This window comes from Myxine glutinosa, chromosome 1, assembly GCF_964187855.1.
Source record: "Myxine glutinosa chromosome 1, kmMyxGlut1.1, whole genome shotgun sequence".
NCBI lineage: Eukaryota > Metazoa > Chordata > Myxini > Myxiniformes > Myxinidae > Myxine > Myxine glutinosa.
Genome location: NC_136261.1, coordinates 224,117,902 through 224,139,224, shown reverse-complemented (window position 1 = coordinate 224,139,224; position 21,323 = coordinate 224,117,902). Strand labels below are relative to the sequence as shown.

At 39.4% G+C, this 21,323-nt stretch overlaps 2 protein-coding genes across 2 annotated transcripts in view; both read left to right on the top strand.

Annotated features, from left to right (window-relative positions):
• LOC144891290 (uncharacterized) overlaps positions 1–21,323 on the top strand; it is a 981,422-nt gene that overhangs the window by 665,839 nt on the left and 294,260 nt on the right. The window lies entirely within an intron of this gene.
• Positions 5,661–21,323, top strand: part of LOC144893605 (intermembrane lipid transfer protein VPS13D-like) — a gene marked incomplete at its 5' end in the record, with an annotated part of 95,056 nt that continues 79,393 nt past the window's right edge. Inside the window, 4 exon segments of the mRNA XM_078784272.1 lie at positions 5,661–5,836; positions 9,529–9,652; positions 15,873–15,995; positions 20,622–20,734. Coding sequence (XP_078640398.1) covers positions 5,661–5,836; positions 9,529–9,652; positions 15,873–15,995; positions 20,622–20,734 — 536 coding nt within the window.

The window sequence follows — 21,323 nt, the reverse complement described above, 5'->3', positions numbered from 1 at the left end:
ACGGTGGGTTAGGTTGGTTCTTTTTCATTTTTGACGGATGGATGGATGGCCGGATGGAAAGTCGGACATAGCCAAATTTTGACGTGGCTTCACCGCTTAAAAAGACATTTTAATTATTAGTCTTGGTATTTTACTGTGATTGGGAAGAAGACATTTTTGTTTTTTCGGCAACTTCGAAAAATACGAGGGTGGTTCAAGGTTGACATGCACTTTGCCATGGTTGACTTGCGATGGGAACATCTTAAATATTTGTGCAGCTCTGAAATTATGTGAAATTTAATTGTATTCCCTGAGCATGTTATACAGTGACATCACGCGTCAACAAATTCTGGATACAACCAAGATTCCAATCAATTTGCTGTGGAATGGGTGTATCGTTCATTTGCTTGTAAACGAGAATATCAATCAGCTGAAATTCACAGGATTTGTTGTCTTTCATGTACAGTCGCGTGAAAAAGTAAGTACACCCCATGTAAAGTTTTGACTTTTTCAACATATTTCAACATACAGCTATTTGATCTTCATTTCAACAATATTGATAGATAAAGGTGATATAATATAACAAATATCATGAAACATTTACATTTTGTCGTCCATTGTATAATTTAAATAAACATGAATGCAAATTTCGCATGTGGAAAAAGTAAGTACACCCCTACATTTATCACTACTTCAAATACCTAAAATTAGAATCAGGTGCACCAGCTCAGGTGCAAATGATTAGAACATCGTTAGAGAGGATCTTGGAGGAACCTGTCATATTTAAACCTCAGACATTTCGTTTGGTTTGCTCTTTGTTGTTGAAGTGTGCGGTGTCACCATGCTTCGATCAAAAGAGCTCTCTGAGGCCTTCAGAAAGAAGGTTATAGATGCCTACGAGTCTGGGAAGGGATTTAAAAAGATCTCCAAACAATTTGAAATCAATCATTCGACTGTCCGGAAGATCATCTACAAGTGGAGAAGATTCCAAACAACTGCCAACTTGTTCAGGCCAGGCCACCCCAGCAAGTTCAGCCCGAGGGCAGACCGCAAGATGCTGAAAGAAGTCTCGAAGAACCCCAGAATGTCATCACGGGACCTACAGGTAGCTCTTGCCACTGTTGATGTCAAAGTGCACGAGTCTACCATTAGAAAGAGGCTGCACAAAATTGATCTACATGGGAGGTGTGCCAGGAGGAAACCTTTGCTGTCCAGAAAGAACATCAGGCAAGACTAAAGTTTGCCAATGAACACCTAGGCAAAGACCAGCACTTCTGGAACATTGTGCTCTGGACAGATGAGTCAAAGGTAGAGCTATTTGGCCACAGTACCAGAAGACATGTTTGGCGAAAACCAAAGACAGCATTTGACCACAAGAACCTGATACCAACTGTAAAGCATGGTGGTGGAAATATTATGGTTTGGGGCAGCTTTGCTGCATCAGGGCCTGGGCAGCTCACCATCATAGAATCCACTATGAATTCTTCATTATACCAGAGGGTGCTTAAGGATAATGTGAGGCCATCTGTCGGAAAGTTGAAGCTCAACCGAAGGTGGACCTTGCAACATGACAATGACCCTAAACATACCAGTAAATCCACCAAGGAATGGCTGAAAAGAAAGAAATGGAGGGTTCTGGAATGGCCAAGTCAAAGCCCGGATCTAAATCCCATCGAGATGTTGTGGGGGGATTTGAAACGAGCTGTTCATGCAAGAAACCCCTCAAACATCGCATGGAGGAGTGGGCAAAAATTTCTCCCAGTCGATGTCAGAGACTGGTACACAGTTATAAGAAATGCCTACTTGAGGTTGTTTCTGCCAAAGAGGGCAATACCACCTATTAGAGCCAAGGGTGTACTTACTTTTTCCACAGAAGGAAATGGCATCTCTGTTAATTTTTTGTTGAATAAATTATTGCATCGTCAATAATTCATTGTTTTTTGTTCAATTAGATCACCTTTATCTATAGATACTGTTTAAATGAAGATCAAATATTGATATGTCCACATATGTTAAAAAGATTTTAAAAACATTTCATGGGGTGTACTTACTTTTTCCACATGCGAAATTTGCATTTATGTTTATTTAAATTATACAATGGACTACAAAATGTAAATGTTTCATGATATTTGTTATATTATATCACCTTTATGTATCAATATTGTTGAAATGAAGATCAAATAGCTGTATGTTGAAATATGTTGAAAAAATCAAAACTTTACATGGGGTGTACTTACTTTTTCACGTGACTGTCGTTTATACGTATAGTATCTTCAGTTCAAAATGGCCATGGATTGGTTTGATTGGCTGCCACCAGGCAAGTATTAAATATGATGAACAAGTAATATCACCAGATTACTTTACTGAATGTGTAATTTCACAAAAAATGGATGTCAGTGTTGGAAGTGTGTGAAACAGCATTCCCACTAGAAATTCAATAAGGTTAATACTAAATGTTTACCAAAGGATCTCAACTCCACGAAACCTCAAAGGACCTTTACTCTACGAAACCGCAAAGGAATTGGGTGTACTCTTGCAGAGATGAGTTGGGAAATTCAAATTTATCGCCCATACAGTACAGACAAAAACGTACATTGTCATGGGTCCTTTTATGTAAAGATGTGTATGGCCATTTGGGAGATTTCAAGTTAATTAGATCGAATGCACATTGAAAAATTAAATTTGTGGCAATCTTGGATTTATGATTGTTTCCCCAAAGATGTTCAAAACCATTTTGTTTGTTATCCTGTAACTTGAAAACTGATTCATGGATTTAAACGAAACCACAACGGTGGATTCAGGGAACTCCCAGGAAGATTTGTGATGCAAAGAAAGGAGGGAAAGTTTGTGTGTGGGCACACGTGGGGAAAGTGCAAACACCAACTTGTGACTTGCCTGCAGAATGGGTGTATCTTGCCTCTCTCCCCCCCCCCCCCCACCCCCCCCTACCCCTTTTATCTCTCTCTCCCACCTCTCTCGCCCATCTCTCTCTCTTTCGCCCATCTCTCTCTCCCAACCCTCTCTCTCTCCCCTTCTCACTCCCCCTCTTTCTCCCCCCTCGCCCCCACATTTAATATTCCCGTCAGTGAAGCAATGGGTTGTAGTTGCTCATAATACCGATTTCATCAAGAAAAACCGCTTTTTATAGGTTTGTAGTCATGCTGGTTTCAAAAATTCAAAATTTTAAAGCATCTCATGATTCCTTCTTTCAACACTGGGTGTTATTACTCGGAAGCCTTGTTAATAGAAACTATTTTTGTGCTTGTTTTTGACGTGTAGCCCAATGTGGGATTAAGCAATAAATTTACTCTTGTCTGTCTGTCTACAGGCATGAGTCTATGATCGGGGCACTACTTAATTTCAATTGAATTTTATATTTTGAACACTGTAGAACATGAATCAGAATATGAACCTGCTGTTTAGCATTGCACTACTTTGGCTCTGAATTTGGCAAATTTTATGGAATCTCGTCCCGAGCACACATGCACACAGAGGAGTAAGGTAATTATTTCGTCTGTCTGTCTGTCTGAGTCAAACAAAATTGAAAACCATTCCAATCAGGAAACTTACTGTTTTTAGGGACGTCATAAAGGACACAAATAACAGGCAGGAATAACTAATTTAATGTGTGACGTAAGGTGGTGTAAAAGATGGTGCACCAACGGTGATAAACCTCCGAAAAAACGTTTGTTTTTTGTTTCTACTTTTTGTTTCTAAAATAAGGTTTTTTTTCTACTACCGTTAAAACTTATTTTATTTCAATTTATTTATATACTTGAACACTGCAGAACACAAATCGCCTTGTTTCTCCTTCAAAAACATCTAGTTTAGTACTTGAAGAAAATATGCCTTTTTACATCATTTCGACCAATCAAATTTGCCGACCAATTCGACCTTGATGTTGGGGAATAGAGATTTAGACAAAATGGTGGCCCATGCTTGGAAATATAGATTGTGCACGGAAAACAAAGCAAGAGTTGCAAAGACCCTGCCCATGTCCCTTTTCTCAAGACGGTGTTGGGGTAAGGTGTCCTATAAACTCTCTCGTTTTACGCCTTGTGGTTATCACATTTTGTGATTTTGGAAATTGCCGAACATTCTGGCTTGCTGACCAAATATTCATTTCTCTCTTGGACTATGAAAGGTTTGGACTAGTTTTGCAATAATCTTACATTTAATCTAATTGCTGCCCTTACTCAGTCTTGCCCCCTTCCCTTCCCCCCCCCCCCTCACCAACCTCCACCCCTTGTCTTTCTTGTTATGGATTTGTATTTGCCATCGATATCAGTTGCTGCAAGATATTGCCGTAAAAACGTTTGTCATGCTTATTTGGAAAATAGCTCGGCCTTCTAAAGGCATGATATTTAAACGAGGGCAAATTTCATTTCACATTTATTTTTATGGATGATGCAATTACAATCAACTTGACCCACATTTTGTGTGTGATTTAAAAAGGGGCAAGGTAATTGTTCACGTCCAACAACTACCAACGATGATTTCATTGGCCATCTGTTTCATAATGAGAAGTTTACATAAAACTAATTATCACAATGTTATCAAATAAATAAGTCATAAATACCTGCCCCAGCAAAGCAATCGGATTAATTGACAGTTTCAGAGTGCAGAATTATGCAGTAAAGAGAAAAAACTTCATTTAAAAATCAAGTATTATCATCAATTTTGCCCAAAAGAGCATTAGTATTGTTATACACACAAATTTAGAACAACTTTTGGTCTTTTTTGTCATTTTTTTCCCACATTAGACACTCATAAAACGATTTGTGTTAAATCATTAAATCTGGTTAGAAAAATCAAAACTATTTATTATAAAGTATATCTATTAATCCAGTACTTTATAAAGATTATTTACTTGACCAATTTCCTATTTAAATGAAGGTTGATTTTTGTTTAGTTCACACATTGCTTTTTAACGATTGGACTGAGAACGAGAAGAATTTTCGCTCTTTTCACACCGCTTATTTCTCCAAATGACCAACATGTATGTATAAAGTGAAAACATTTTTCACAGGTGATATGACAGTTTCTCAGCTTATTTTCTTTGGTTTTTCAATTCTTTTAGTTTTGTTTCGTTTAGTTTTGTTTCAGCTTAGTTTCTCTCTTATTTTTGCAAAAAAAAAAAAATTTAATCCACCTTGACATTATGGGGTATTATGTGTAGATCAGTGACAAAAAAATCTCAGTCTAATCCATTTTAAATTCTGGCTGAAACACAACAAAATGTGAAAAAAGTCAAGGAGTGTGAATACTTTCTGAAGGCACTGTATATATGGCACGACATCTCAAAAAGTTGTGGATGGATTCGGACGAAACTTGTTGGACAGGTTGGGCATGTGACAAAATATATTCGATTTTGGTGAAGATCCGAATCTGGATACGATAATTTTTTTAATTGTTGAAGTCATTCTTCACCATTGAGAGGGCCAAAAAATATACAACATGATATCTCAAAAAGTTTTGGACAGATTTGGCAAAACGTGATGGATGAGTTGGGAAGGTGATAATAACAAGCTGATTAGATTTTGGATATCTGAATCCAGATCTGGCCTATCAGTGGGATACAAAACGTAAGCTGTTCAGCCTGTGCCATTCTAGTTTTTGATGTTTCCATGAAAAATGTTTTTATTTCTTAAAAATATATATTCCGATTGTTTTTATTGCAGAGTTCAGCACTTCCACCTGGTTGCTTGTCTACACTTCCTGGAGCCAGTGCTGTGTTTCATTGGCCACGTGTTGACTTTGAGCAATTGCTTAGTGTGCGGCTAGCTGATCGGTTAAACTATTCTTGGTCTGGAGCTTTCCAACTGGCCCACAATGCTTCTTTCTGCATCTCCATGCGGTAAATATTCATTAACAGTATTTATTCTGTTTTTTTCTTCTGATTCATCTCACCGTTTTTGTTTTGTTTAATGAAATGCAGTTATTTATGTCATACTCACAGGTCTCTCACAAGTGAAAATATAAAACAACATTGTTACTTTTCTTTAACTGTTCAAATACAAAAGCGGACAAGACAAAATTACAGTCAGGAAAGATGAAACGATTTATTGGCATTTTTTTTTCATCTACCTGCCTTGAACTGTGTGTGTGTGTGCGTGTGTGCGTGTGTGTGTGTGTGTGTGTGTGTGTGTGTGTGTGTGTGTGTGTGTGTGTGTGTGTGTGTGTGTGTGTGTGTGTGTGTGTGTGTGTGTGTGTGACACATTCGGCTGAATGTGTTAATTAAAAGCAACATTAAATTTTTTGCAAAAACTGCATGCAAAAAAACCGTTATAGGTGACAGTTTGAACATTCGAAGTACAGTTTGATCGATAGGTAGGTGGTGTGGTCGTGCTAGTTAGTCGATTGATGTATTTAAGGTAAGATGTGCATGATTTAATGATATTATCATATTATCGAGTGTGTAAGGAAAGTTATAAATATATGATAATACATTAAATCCTATTGCGAGTAAAGTTGGAATAAGTGATGTTGCATTGATGGGTTAACTGACTGCCTGGACGCAACTGAGTTTGTGGATCTACTGATGTACCATCTATTGATGTGGATCCATGATCGAGGTTGTGGATCCGCCGTTTGGAGAGGTCCTGGGCTGAAAGGATTGAAACCTTGAGGAAGAACGGTGCCCAGCTGATGATCCATGCAGTCGGGAAACTAGTCAATTGCTTACGGGATAAGGTTCTTGCTTTAGGTGGAGAAACTGTTTTTGGTTTACAATTTAAATAAAGTTGAATATGGGATGTTGTGAAATTAACATCATTTACAACAATCCTTTAAATTATTTAAGTTTAGGAACAACCGATACTGTACAATTAATTGTGCGTGTGTGTGTGTGTGTGTGTGTGTGTGTGTGTGTGTGTGTGTGTGTGTGTGTGTGTGTGTGTGTGTGTGTGTGTGTGTGTGTGTGTGTGTGTGTGTGTGTCTGCGTGTGTGTTTGTTTTTTTTAATTTTCATTTTTTCTTTAAAAGGGTGTAGGGGGGCGGGGGGAGGAGATAACACCCTTGCAGGGATAACCAACGTCACGTGTTGACATTTGCAGTTTTGACACGCGTGTTCATATACCCATTTAAAAAAATAATAAAAAAATTGGGATCACGAACACTCCCGGGATTTCCCCACACCCACCGTAGTTGGATTTATTAAAAATCCGTTAATCCATTCTCAAGTTATAGCACGACAAACAGACAAACAGACAAACAAACAGACAGACAGACACGGCTCCTTTTATAATATAGATTGTATAATGTGAAGTGGGGTGTTTGTCCATGCATTTGTATGTTTGAACGTTTGGCTGTCTCCCGTTTCCGGCGGATGCAAGCAAACCTCCTCACGCAGGCAAAACTCAACATTCAACCAGAAGAAATTCATGATACCAAACGAGATACCTACATTTTAAATTTATAAATACAACATGAAATCGCAGTTTATTAATAGTGCATTAAGATATGACCTGGGTTGACTTGATACAAGTATATACAAGAACGGCACTCTGTAGAGAGCATACATCTGCCAGGCTGAACATTTTACATTTTGTGACCCACTGATAGGCCGGATCTGGATTCGGACCGGAACCAAAATCGAATCGGCTTGTTATTTTCACTTAACCTACTCATCCACCTAGTTTTGTCATGAGTCGTTCACAACTTTTTGAAATATCATGCTTTGTATAGTTTTTGGCCCTATCACCAAATGGCAAAGAATCACTTAACAATTTTTAAAAATCTCGTATCCAGATCCGTGTCTCCTGTTGGCTCGTATCCAGATCCATATTCGGATCTTCACCAAAATCGAATTGTTTCATCCTCGTTGCCCACACCCAACCTGCCCACCAAGTTTCGTCCACAACTTTTTGAGATATCGTGCTCTATATCGTTTTTTGCCCTATCTCTCATCGGTGCAGAATCACTGAAAAAATTCTCAGATCCTGATCCAGATCTTCACCAAAATCTAACAATTTTGTCCTTGTCACAAACCCAACATCTCCACGAAATTTCATCAGAATCCGTGCACAACATTTTTGAGATATCTTGTTCACAAACAGACAGACAGACAGACAGACCGGTGTGAAAACAGCTCCATCCACCTTAGGTGGTGGAGTTAATAATGATGTAAAGATGAGGTGAATCGATTTTTGGTGTCAAGAGATCAAAGTTCAGGGTCTGTAATACGTTATCGTTACCACGATAACTTAAGAACGGCTGAAGAGAACCAAGTCAAACTTGGTACAAGTATGTATAATGATGTAAATACAAAGGGATTACAGTATGGGCTCAAGCGAACAGTTAGAATTTCTGTTTGGTAAAAATTATGTTACTGCAATAATGTGTGAACTAGGGATTCTGTTACTGCACTAACTTGTGAACCAGTGATATAATTTTGACTAAACTTGGTATAACTATATATTATGATGTGAAGATGAAGTGATTAGATTTTGGTGTCACATGTCAGGTAAAAATGTGATACTGTACTTGAGAACAGCTTAAAGGATTCAAATCAAACTTGGTAAGTATGTATAATGCTGTAATAATGCAGGCGGAGGCATATCGGCCCAATCTCTAGCCCGATCACCACGTGCAATGCCCTATTTCTCAATGATGAAGTTTAAACAAAACAGAGGATAAACATTCTCTCGGGTCTGGCATGCTGTCGGTCCAGCTTCATCCAGCATCATCGCAAAATACAGCATTAGCTTCCCTCTTTACCTCCTTTATCATTTCCCCATGCTTACATGTTCACTTGTTTTTTTCCCCACAATCCTGAAAACCCTTCTTTTCGTTCAACCCTCATTTTGGTGGCCACAGTTGAGTTTTATTATCAATTGCCGCATTCTCAGATCGTCCCCCATCTATGGCCATTATATTTTCTGCCCCACTTTAATCCACCTTCCTCCCCCACTCCCCACCCCATATAGGCCTACCTCCTTTTCAGGTTTCTGCTTTTCCTTCCTGAAAGTTTTTTTTCTGTATTCATCTTGACCATCCCCTGCTTCCTCAACTGCCCCTCATTCTTACCCGCATCCCTTCTTTGTCCGTCCCCATCTACTTTGTCCCTCTATATCTGCTGTTTCTTTTGTGCTGTTGCATCCTGATCCGTTCTGTGTTCTAGGTCTTCCATGAGCCTTAACTTTGTATACAACAACCCAAAAAATTACATCAGCCACATGATGAAAACAAAAAAGGTTATGAAAAAACTATTCAAACCGTCTAACCTTGCAATTTACCTGTTATGAAAATACATTTTTGAGCTTTATGCACATTATTTTATTATTATAACTGACAACTTTTTAAGACTGTTTTAAACTGGTCAGGGCAGCATTGTCTAGTTTCCAAGATAAAAATACAGCTACATTTATCATGAAATGTAAATTTGTACAGATAGACTTTTATACTTTCCTTTCACAATATCAACTCGTCAAGATTTGTATAATTCAAAATTGTAATCTTCGTGAATAGCTCTTTATTCCCCTTCCTTTATCAATATTGTGTTATGGAATCAGCCATTAGTGAACACTTAATATTTTCTCTATCATTATAGAAACCAAGAAGGAGGTTGTTACTTTTTGCGGGTAGAAATCACCCTTAGGCGTGCCACCTACCATGTTGTTTTGATGGATACCAGCCAGCTGCCACCACCCTTTCGCCTCGACAATCTCGCAGAGGTAACTTCACTCTTCTGTTTTACACTTCTCTTTTCTTTGACAAATCAGAAATATTTATTTAACTTCCATGCACCTTCCAAAATATATTTAATCTTTAGACTCATGATATAAAGGAGAGGTGCTTGAAATTATTATTTCTCTGACGTCTAATATCTGACTAATGTTTGTTCGATGTTATTTGAATATGCATTTCTCTGCATATATTGATATGTCGTACTGTTGCCTCTTTTATTTTTACTTAGGCTCTATTTCCAGCGATGTCTGTCTTTTGCATTCCCTTTTCTTCTTAATTTTTTTTCTTTATTCCCTCTTTTTATTGTACTAGGGCATGCCCGTACTATATCTATATCTAAAATTATATCCCCCCCTCTATTTACATGAAATGGTTTGGTTCATGAAATGTTTTGGTCCATTCGCAACGCCAAAGCGAACGGCGAACGCTTTACATGAAATGGTTTGGTGCATGAAATGTTTTGGTCCATTCGCAACGCCAAAGCGAACGGCGAACGGCTTGCGAGTACAGTGACAATCCCCCCGGGGTTTTAATTAGTTTTAAAACATCGTTTAACGCCAACATAGCGCCAACATAGTTTGCAAACGTGAAATAAATGAATACGCTCTCAAATGTGCCATCCGAGGCAGAGTGTGTCCGCCACGTTCGGCACACGCGATAGTTCGCTGCTCTCTGATTGGTTGAATCGTTTTTTGGACATAGCTCGGTAAGTAATTGTCCGATTAATATGACACCTTGAAAAGGCACATCCTCGGGTCCCCAGCAATATACCTGGCAAGTTAAAAGTATATCGGACCCGTGGTTGTCGAGAAACAGCGGTCACAGACAAACGTACAAACGTACAAACAGAGATTACTGGAATTATAGATAGATGATTTGTGATTTATTATTCATTTGTTCAAATGTATAATCACAACACGCTACACTCATCCCAATTTCTGAGGAGCTTATTACCTCCGCCATCGAAGGGTGATGTAGGTTATATTGTTGCGGTTCCCGGGTTCGTCGACGTACAAAGGGGGGTTTATGCCCCGTTCCCCCTCAAACTCCGGGTACACTCAGGCCACCGACCACGACCAAGCTCGTGATTGACGGATTGCTAAGCAATTCCGATCACTAACCTCCCAGCCACGCGCCGAAGAGTTTGTTGGTCAATTAATCCCAAATACCTTCAAGACATGCGACTGAAGAAACCGGGGATCGAACCCTCGTTTTCACACACCTTATTGAGTGCCGAGCGGATTTGCACGGTGTGGAAAGCGGCGTTACCTCATGTGATTTACGGACCTGATTCAAACCAAATTCGGTCTCGGATGATGCTAGGCCAATGGAGAAAAGACGTATCTGAACAGGTTTGAAAGTAACACAAAATGTACAGCCTTTTATTTTGAAGGCACAGAGAAAAAGACAAAGATGCACCTTATCAATTCTTACCTAATAATAAACCCCACTGGCGCCTTCACACTCACACAGGGAATAACACGCTGGTTATTATCATACCGATGTACATGCTGGGATTGACTCCGAAGGTGGCCACGTGGTCTGGTGATCCTCGAAGCAGCTCAATCCTCGATCCGGGCATGCAGCCTGGACGAGGTCAGGTCCGAAGGATGAACCGCCACCTCGAAGTCGGCACGGACGAACTTCAGCACAAGTTGGACAAGCAAGAGGCATCGGCGAAGCACAAATGCAAGCGGAGTGTCGAAGCAAAAATGCAAGAGTCCAGAATCCAGAGCCAGAGTCCAGAGCAAGAGGAAGAGTCCAGAGATCGGCGAAGAGCGATGGGTGTCGGTCGTCGACGCAAAAAGCAAGAGAGATCTCGTGGCGCAGCAAAATCCCAAAAGCAAGAGCAGGAGTCCTCGGCAATGCAAAATCCACAAGCAAGAGCAAGAGAGGTCTCGTCGGCAAGGCAAAATGCAAGAGGCTGGAAATGCGATCGGCAGGGGTTTTATCAGATCCGCCCACTCCTCCAAAATGTTCCACAGCCTCCCATTGGCTGAGGTTTGTCACATCCCGGCGACGTGTTCTCGACCCATCATTGGTCACGGGGGCCTGTGCTTCTGGCCACGCCTTCCTGCTCAACAAAATGTCCTCCTTTAACCACACAAAGGTTTGAAATCCTGCCTACTCTCATCGCATATTTTGTCTCTATTATTACACAATGGGAAGGGGCTAATCTTTACATTCAATAAGAAATAACTAACTACTGCAGGCTACATGTTGCCGTGCAATTAACTATAGGGGATTTGCCTTTATGGCAAAACCGCAACAATATTTTTCACCCATCCCTCTGTTTGTTACTTGCCGGAAAAGATTCCGGCAAGTATGTTGATCTGTTGGTTTGTCTGTCTGTCTGTCTGTTTGTCTGTCTGTCTTTCTGTTTGTTCACAGTACTACGTCTACACCGTTGCACGTAGAATCGCCAAACTTCACACACATATTTGTCTTGCCCTGGAATAGACTGTGCCCAATTTTTAACTCTCTCGGCCCAAGTCCTCCATTATGACGTCATAATTTGATAATTCGACAAGTACAAAACTTCATCCAATCAAGATGCAATTTCTTGAGCGCCATGTCGGCATAAACTGATGGAGAAAAAATAATAATGATGTCAACGGTCATGTGGTTTGGCCACCATCTTGGAAAAACTGAAAAACTTTACACCTCTTTATCTCCGAAAGTGCTGAATAGAAAGAATTGAGACATGGCTCATTGTAAAGAACTCTCCATGGGGAATAAAATATGTTAATGATGATGTCATAGGTGCCTCAATTATGACGTCATAAATCGACAAGTACAAAACTTCATCCGATCAAGATGAAATTTCTTGAGCATAATCTAGGAATAAATTAGTTTAGAAAACACATAATGATTACGTCATCATTCACGTGGTTCGGCCGCCATATTTATCCGAAATGGCCGATTTTTAAAAAGTATATTCCGGCAAGTCCTCGGTCTCTGACCGATTTTTCATTTGTCTGTTTGTTTGTCTGTGAACAAGATATCTCAAAAAGTTGTGGACGGATTCCGACAAAATTTGGCATAGACGTAGTAACTGTGACAAGGACGAAATGATTCCATTTTGGTGACGATCCGGATTCAGATCCAGCTAGTATAATTTTTAAAGTGAAGCTTTAAAGTTTTTAAAGCCTGCAAAGATGCCATTCAGTTGCCTGACAGTGAACTTGTGGCTGTATATGCTGGAATCACATCTCCATTTGACAATCAGCTGTCAGCTACCATCGAGGATCTGCAGCGCAGGTTGGCTAACAATGACCAGGAAGAAATGATGAGTGAAGATGAGAAGGAGGATGAGGATGTCAGTTTACCGGCAGAAAACATGATAAAGAGCATCCACGAGTTTGCTGCAGGTCTTGCGGACATGAAGGCCTTTGCCGTGAGCAAGGGTTGCAGTGCTTTGCTGGAGAGTTGCATGGAGATGGGAGAAAAAGTTGAGGTCGGATTCTTCAAACTGCCAAACGTGTAAACAGAGGACACTGCTGGACCTTTTCAAGAAAGTACTGTACTGTACAACGCTTCCTGACTGCCACAATGACACTGATTGAGATATGAACTAATCACTTTAGAAAAAAATTAAAAGTGTAAATAAAGGTCACCAAGGCAGGTTTGCTTACTGTATGCATTTGGGTACTTGTGCTTGAATATCGTCACTGAACTGTAGTAAAATGGTGGCCAAGATGGTCACAAACCTGTACAGAAAGGCCACCTGTTCTCATAAATGCCGCTTTTTCTATTACCCTTGAGTGTCTTTCCATACAGGTTTGACTGTATATTGTTATGGACACAGGGTTCAGAGTGTACCACGAGGGGAGACTGCTCAGGTTCCTCTAAACCTCTGATCCTGCGGCCTCCGGTCAAGGATAACTCTGTGTTCTGGCAGATTGCTAATCAACCACGAACGCCAATTAGTTGACCAAATCTCCCTGAGTCCTCCATCTAACACTGTTTACCTGGGGGTGCCGTGGCTTATCTAACTGGGGATCATGCCCTTCATACGTACCGATTTTTATCTTGTTTAATCAGGTGCAGCCGAGCAAACTGCCCAGTATGTACCGGCTCATGTGTGGAGCAAACTGGTGGGGTAGAACGTCCCGGCTAATGCTAGTGCGGACTATGCTAAACCATCGGAGAAATGTACATCACAGGCAGATTGGAAGAACATGTGTAGGAGGGTTCATTATTTACAAGAAGGGGCACAAGGAAAGGTATGTGGTACATTCATACAATCAAAGTTCATTCAGGAAGTACAGCAGGGCAAGGACATTTATTCGTGTAGTGTGGAAAAAGCCAACAAAAGGGGCAATTTGTGTGGTGCAGCAATGTACAAAAGCAAAGAGACACAGTGCTGCTCTTACCCGTCTAATATAACCCCTTATACAGAAGGGAAGGGCCACGTTTAATCTGCTTCTGAACATTAAATCTGCTTCAACACAACAGGAGACTTCATCGCAAGGCTGATTTATATTTATTTTACATGTTTATTTCAATTGTGATGTTTACTTTTGGCTGCCGCCTCCCTTCCTTTATGCTTTCTCGAAGCCCAGGATCCTAACCACATTGCTCCCATAAGAAATTAGTTTTTAACTATCGCGGATGTGAATATCGTGGAATTTTCCAGGAATGTCACCATGCCGTGTGTGTGTGTGTGTGTGTGTGTGTGTGTGTGTGTGTGTGTGTGTGTGTGTGTGTGTGTGTGTGTGTGTGTGTGTGTGTGTGTGTGTGTGTGTGTGTGTGTGTGTGTGCGTGCGCGTGCGCACACGCGCGCACGCATGCGAGCAAGGTAGGAAGCCAAAAAGCAAACAACCAATGTGGAAACAGTGAATGCTAAACCATGGAACCAATAAGTTACACATTCCTGTGCCACCTTCAGTCGAAAGTCAGGCATGGACAGCAGATTCGTGAATAACTTTGGCACAAAACGGCGAATGGGAAATGATGAACCAATAAATTCCACATTCATATGCCACCTTTAATTGAACATCAGGCATTGATAGCAGCTTCGTGAGGGACTTGGGCAAAAAACGTATCCTGGCTGAATGGTTCTATACCCAGTCAATGGAGAATCCGCATAGAGCAAATCCGCAAATTTCATGGTTAGAAAGTAGAAACCCTCACACCATTTCCTCATTCATATTTAAACTCAATATCTCTATTTTCATTTCAAAGAGCATCATTCCAATCATACATTAATACTATAACAAAATACTGTGTTAAATCACGATTGTATTGAGATATTATCAAACCCGCCCATTGTTGTCATCTGTTCAGTTCCAGATTTGGGAGCAGCTCCGCATCGAGCCAAATGCAAAATCATAATTTTATTGGGGAGCTTATGAAAGCTCCCCCCTACCTTAGGACATCCGCTGGGATCCCAAAATGTTCCACAGAAGGTTTGGCAGGGCTGGCCCCCAAATTGAGGGAGTAGTTTCGGGATGGACGGATAGACAGACACTCCTGTGCGAGGAGGACCATCGGGTAACATTGTGACCATTTGGTAACAAGATCCCGACGTTCGTTTTCTCCTTCCCCTCCCCCATGAATGTGTGCTGGGCAGGTTTGTCGTGTTTTATTTGTAGTAATCGTCATAAGGCATAGATTAAGCTAAGTTTCTGCCTCTTGTCCCTTTTTCTTTCCTATCGAAAAGTTGCACTGTACATATTTGTAAATAAATCGAATCGTTAAATGTTTCCTTTCCAACTGTCCGTGAATGTCCTTTCTTTCATTGGTCCGCCATTGCTCGCATCCAGAGTAGCGATCGGCCGTAATAAGATTTAGCATCAGCCCGGTGGGTACCAACGGTTGCCGGCCATCTAAATTTCCATCCAGGAACAAAAGTGGTACACTGCCGGAGGGTACGTTCCCTGATTGTAACCGTCACGTGGTACAGGTAAGCAGTGTCAGACGATTGGAACCTGCTATTGTGCGACGGACCAATTGCCGTTCGCAGTTGCTGGTTCGTAACTTGCCGAAGTACGAAGTTATTCGTGCGCGGCAGCCTCAGGTCCGGTAAGTTCAGGAGGGAACGGAGGTTAACCCCCTCATAGTAGACCCGTACCCCAGGTCAAAACAATATATATTCTTGTAATGAACACTGAACTCTGCTGTAATTGTCCCATTAAGACATGTGGAACTTTGAAAATGAGAACATGTAACTTTCATTATTTTAATATGTTTCTTTTATTTTAGGTACCTGTTGTATTCTGGCAGCGGGGGGTCACTGACCCTTGCCTGCGCTCAGAGGTCAAACCATTAACCTCTCTCCCTTTTGCACCTGATGAGCCCACTTTGCCACCCTTCATCACTTGTGAGGTAACAAAAATAGTTGTTGACCATGTATCGAGTCCAACCATGTGTAGAGTCCATTTGTCAGCAAACTCAGATGTAGCTGCTCTTTTGCTGTTCCTTATATTTTTCATTTGCTTTATTCACTTCGTTTTCTTCTTCCCTGAACCAACCGTGTGGTTAATGAGAGTCACCTGTGAAGTCCTTTTTTGTAATACAGATGTATTTATTGTTATAACATATATATATATATACAGCACTACAAGTATATGTTGTGACAAAAAATATATAAAAACAGAGCCCCCTCCACCCTATTCTTCCCACCATCTTTAGTGTTCAGGGTATGTGAGCATGTGACCTATGACTGTGACATCACATATTTTCTGAATTTCTCCACATTGGTTCAACAGGTTTTGATTTTTTTTTAAACTGCTTCTTCCATTATAGTGGAGTCGCCCAGCGGAATTGTCGTTACACGTGAGACAAAAGAACCATAATTTTTTGTGAGTAGCTAGCTATTGGTGTATAGGTGAAAAACATCTCCAGCGCCAAAAGATTGGCCCATATTAAGGGCACAAATTCCTCCGAAATCCAAGATGGCCACCATGGATTTTTACAAATCAGCAATATGGAATATCTCTGTTAATGATTAATTTATAATAGAAGGTGTTGGTTGGAATATATTGCTTTTTTACATTTTCAGGCACGTGTAATCAATTGAAATCTTTTTTTTTTTTTAAGAAAAATGAACAGAAAATGGATTATGGCCAGATATTGTTTAAAAATTGCCATTGTGGGTTAGCCAAAAATGGCTAAATCAAATATTAGTCTGATAAAGTGAATGAAATATCAATTCACATGTTGTATACAATAAGAATACTGTACAACTATTACTATTCAGAAAACTATTCAAAAAATAAATAAGATTGGAACAAAAGCAGCTTGTTATACCTTTTATTTTGCACATAAGCATCTATAGAGCTCGGTACCTGGAAGATCAAGTTTAACACATTTACAGTTCCAACTGCCATGCTCGGACCTGCATCCACATTTGATCAGCTCGGTGCAGGTTTTAGCAGCTTTAGTTATCGTCATCCACACTGGACTCCAACGACCATCATGCATTGACCAACCTCAACCCTCTGGCACAGGAAGAGACAGCTGAGCCTGGATACTGGTTGATCAAACTCCGGCTGTTCGGGTTATGGTTATGGTTAGGGTTAGCTCGGATGACCCGCGTAGGACTGCTTTGCCTTCGGTACGAACGATAACCGTTTCAATACTTCGTCAAACAAGTCACATGGTATTTAGCATCATTAGCCACTAAGTCACCACATATTATTTTGGCAAACAATTTGGTGTCCTGCATTTCAGTCGCCATTAACCGAAGGTTTCTCTCGGCAGACTTGGTGGCATACGCGTGAAGATTTGTCTTTTTCCTCGCAAAAGATGCATGTGTCAGTGCTGTTTGCAAATGAACGTCGCTTTGAATGTGAGGCACCACTTGGAGTTTGTAGCTCTCCATCTTTGTGCTCATTCTGTGTTGATTTTTTCCCTGATGATTTCTCTATCTAGTTTTGTTTTGTTGAATTTTTGGTGACATGAATGATGCCAAGAAGCCCTGTTTTCAATGCAACACTCTGGTGTTTCTTGAATCTACATTGCCCAGAAAGTATCTGTGGACTTGTTTGGCATCTCGCACTGTGCGGTTTTGAGGACAAGTCAAGGGAGAAGTATCTGTGCAGCTTTGGCATATTACACAACAAGATCAATCTATGTTAAGCAGTTGAGCCTTGGACGAATCAGGCTGCAATTATGAACTGCAGACACAAAAGGAAAGGCTTGTACAACATTTCACATGAAGCACTTCTTGTACTTAAACACTGTGCATACATAATTAAATATTATCGTATTACTCTTACTTTGCAAGTCAATTCGTTTCCACAGGATGGAGGATGGTCAATGTAAAGTCTCTTTAATGGTCCCATCTATTAATAAGGGAATTAAAGATTTACCTTTATTTTAAAAATCTAGGTAAGGTAGAGAATTGTAGTGAAGTATTTTAGAGAATGACCTACCTGTGTGTATATATATATATATATATATATATATATATATATATATATATATATATATATATATATATATATATATATATATGTATATATATTCAAGTCAGTAGTTCAAAAACTTGAGAGTATAGAAAGACTTCTAGTTTGATTCTGACAAAAATATATCTTCAAAACGTCATTTCTCCCATGTAAAAAGCTACTGCCTTTAAATGGCCAAATGTTGTAGCACAGGGTACTCTCTTTGGCTGGTAAAAATCTCAGATATCTGTCCGGAAACATTTTGATTTATAACGACTTTAATTTTAACATTGGGAAACCATGACCATATCACCGCTCAAAAGTCCCATCTTCCTCATGTTAAATTTAAAATGGTTATAAATCAATAACTATATAAACCAGAACACTGAAATCCTCCACAGTTGTAGAACATCGGACGTTTTTTGCATGTAAGAAATTCAGCCATCTGGTTATTATAGCTTTTATTTAATAACAATTATTAAATTAGGAGATACAATTTAAGTAACCTAGCCTAGGCCTAGTTTGACATTTTACCATTGAAACATACCAAGTGCATTCACATGGGGAACCCTTCCGCATGGTGGAGCTATTAACGAGGGGATAACGGAAGTCCCACAAGCGCTTGACTGAGTGGAAGGTCTTATCTAATCTCGATATTCTTTGTTATTACTTCCACGAGTTTTGTATAAAAATGGGTAAATCAAGCCTAAATGTATGTACACTTACCTTGGCAGCATATTCCATGCTGAAAAATTACTCCAGGTCTGCCCATTGAAAGCTAACTTGTGACATGGGTAATAGCATGATTAATATTCGACAGGATCTATGAGTTAGTCATTTATTGATGTTAATCAAATTATGAATGCCAGATGCCACTTTCCAGATTGACAGAAGATAAGTGAGAAAATATATTTCGCAAAAATATATCAAAGAGCTCGCAAAGAAAATAAAAACGGTGGCCAAGTATTGGAAGTTGAACAGTCGCGTATTTCATGGTATCGTTTTTACAATATATGACCATAAACAATTGTCTACACATTTTTGGTGAAAATGATTCCAATGAATTCCTCGTGCCTGAAAATATATAAAACAATATACTGTATTACATAAGATTATATCTTGAATAATAACAGAAACCTGCAAAAACAGTCATTTGTAAATATCCATGGTGGCCATCTTGGATTTCATTGGATTTTTGTGCTCATATTATGGCCCTATTATTTTTTGGCACTGGAGATGTTCTTCATTTATACACCCATAGATACTCACAAAAAATTATGGTGCTTTTGTCTCTCGTGCTACGATATTGCCTATTTTTGGCACTAAGCGACTCCGCTATTAGACCTGAGTTTGTTTCCAAAAAATTATACATTTCACTGTTAGTTACAGTGGTTTGCAAAAGTATGAGTCCAGTAGGAAATTTATTAATTGAGATGTGATAACAAAATAAATAATTGTAATATGAAACCAAAAGCCCTTTCAAGGGATTTCCATGAACTCTTAAGGATATAACAATAACAACACTTATTAAATAGGAAAAATAAAATCTGTGTTTATATGTACAGTAATCAATAATCAGCATAACCCCCTTTAGAACTGCCTCATCTCTATTTGGGATTTATTTATGCCTCGCTTGAGGAGAGGGTATTGCATTTGAGTCCGTTTCTTTGTCTGTCTGTCTGTCTGTCGGTTTGTTTGTCCGCACAGAATAAATATGATTTTCTCTGCAACCGTTGGTCCGATTGACAGGAAATGTTCACCATCGGTGCAACTCCACCTGTAGAATTTTTAATGACAATTATGACATCATAGGTCACGTGGCATGGGCGCCATCTTGGAAAAACCGAAAAACTTTGCACCTCTATCTCCGAAAGCGCTGCAGAGAAAAAAATGAGACATGGCTCATTGTAAAGAACTCTCCATGTGGAATAACATATGTTAATGATGATGTCATAGATGCCTCCATTATGACGGCATAATTCGACAAGTACAAAACTTCATCTGATCAAGATGCAATTTCTTGAGCATCATCTCGGGATAAATTGGTGGAGAAAAAGATAATGATGACGTCATCGGTCACGCGGTTCGGCCGCAATATTTGTTTTAACACAAAAGTCTTAAAAACCACTGAAAACACATCCTGGCGAGGGTCTGCTATCTCTAATTGCTCTTTCTAGTTTAGTTTATGGATTATGTTTGAGTCAATCTTTTCCCAACAGTGTTGTATTGCACTCCACAGCATAGTCAGAATGCTCACGTAAATATTATGTTTCTCCCAAATGTATTCACCCTTCATTTATTCTGTTAAGCCAAAGTGTCAGTCAATAATAACTATAATAAATTTAAGAATATGGATACATATCTTCAATATTATGACGAATTGGTTTTGAAATTGTGATTTGAGGAAGTTTGGCATTGACTTAGGTGGTCTAATATTTTTCACCCCACTGTATATCTCATTGAAACATTTTGTTAAAACATGATTTTTCCAACAAAAAATGCCGCTTGTTGCAACATATTTTGTAGTAATGCATGTTCATTAACAATTCCTATTGATATCCAGGTTAAGGGTTCTGGATCATCAGAAGCTACTGTGAACATGGATCGGTTTGGCGAGTCACAGCAACTCTACTATGAAAACTACATCTATGTTGCATCAACCCATACATTCTCTGGGTGAGACAATTTTAATGTAGTACATTGGTGTTGCTGCCTCAAATCAAATAATTAAATGCAGTGCTTGCTTAAGATGGAGCGTTATCCTTGATTAACTTTTAAAATATTTAAGTAGGTCTTAGATATAATTATCCCCATAACATTTTTAATACTCTATTTGGTAATGATATAAACTGCCCATAACACACCTAGTCCAAGACCTACCATACTTATTACATTACACGTCTGAGGCCAAAAATCTTGAGAGTGGTTTCTGAACCGTAATTTTGTGCTGAATCCAAAAATCAATGTCTTGATTGCTGCATCCTCTGCGTTTTGGTTGAAAAAAGCAGTTTTTATTTATGTCCGCCCCAAAATTTATCCAACAGCTGTAAAGTCGTTTTTATTTACAGACTTGCTAAACATGAAGCTACACCTGCAAGTGAGGTATCAAAATGAAGGTAATGACAAGGCCTACACAACCACATGATAATAATAAGTAAAAGGAATTTTCCATTGTTACAAGTAAAGATTTCTGGAAACGTGCTGAAAAGCTTTGACCTGGGCACCATAGTTTGTGAATCACTTCATGCATATTTGTTATTATCAT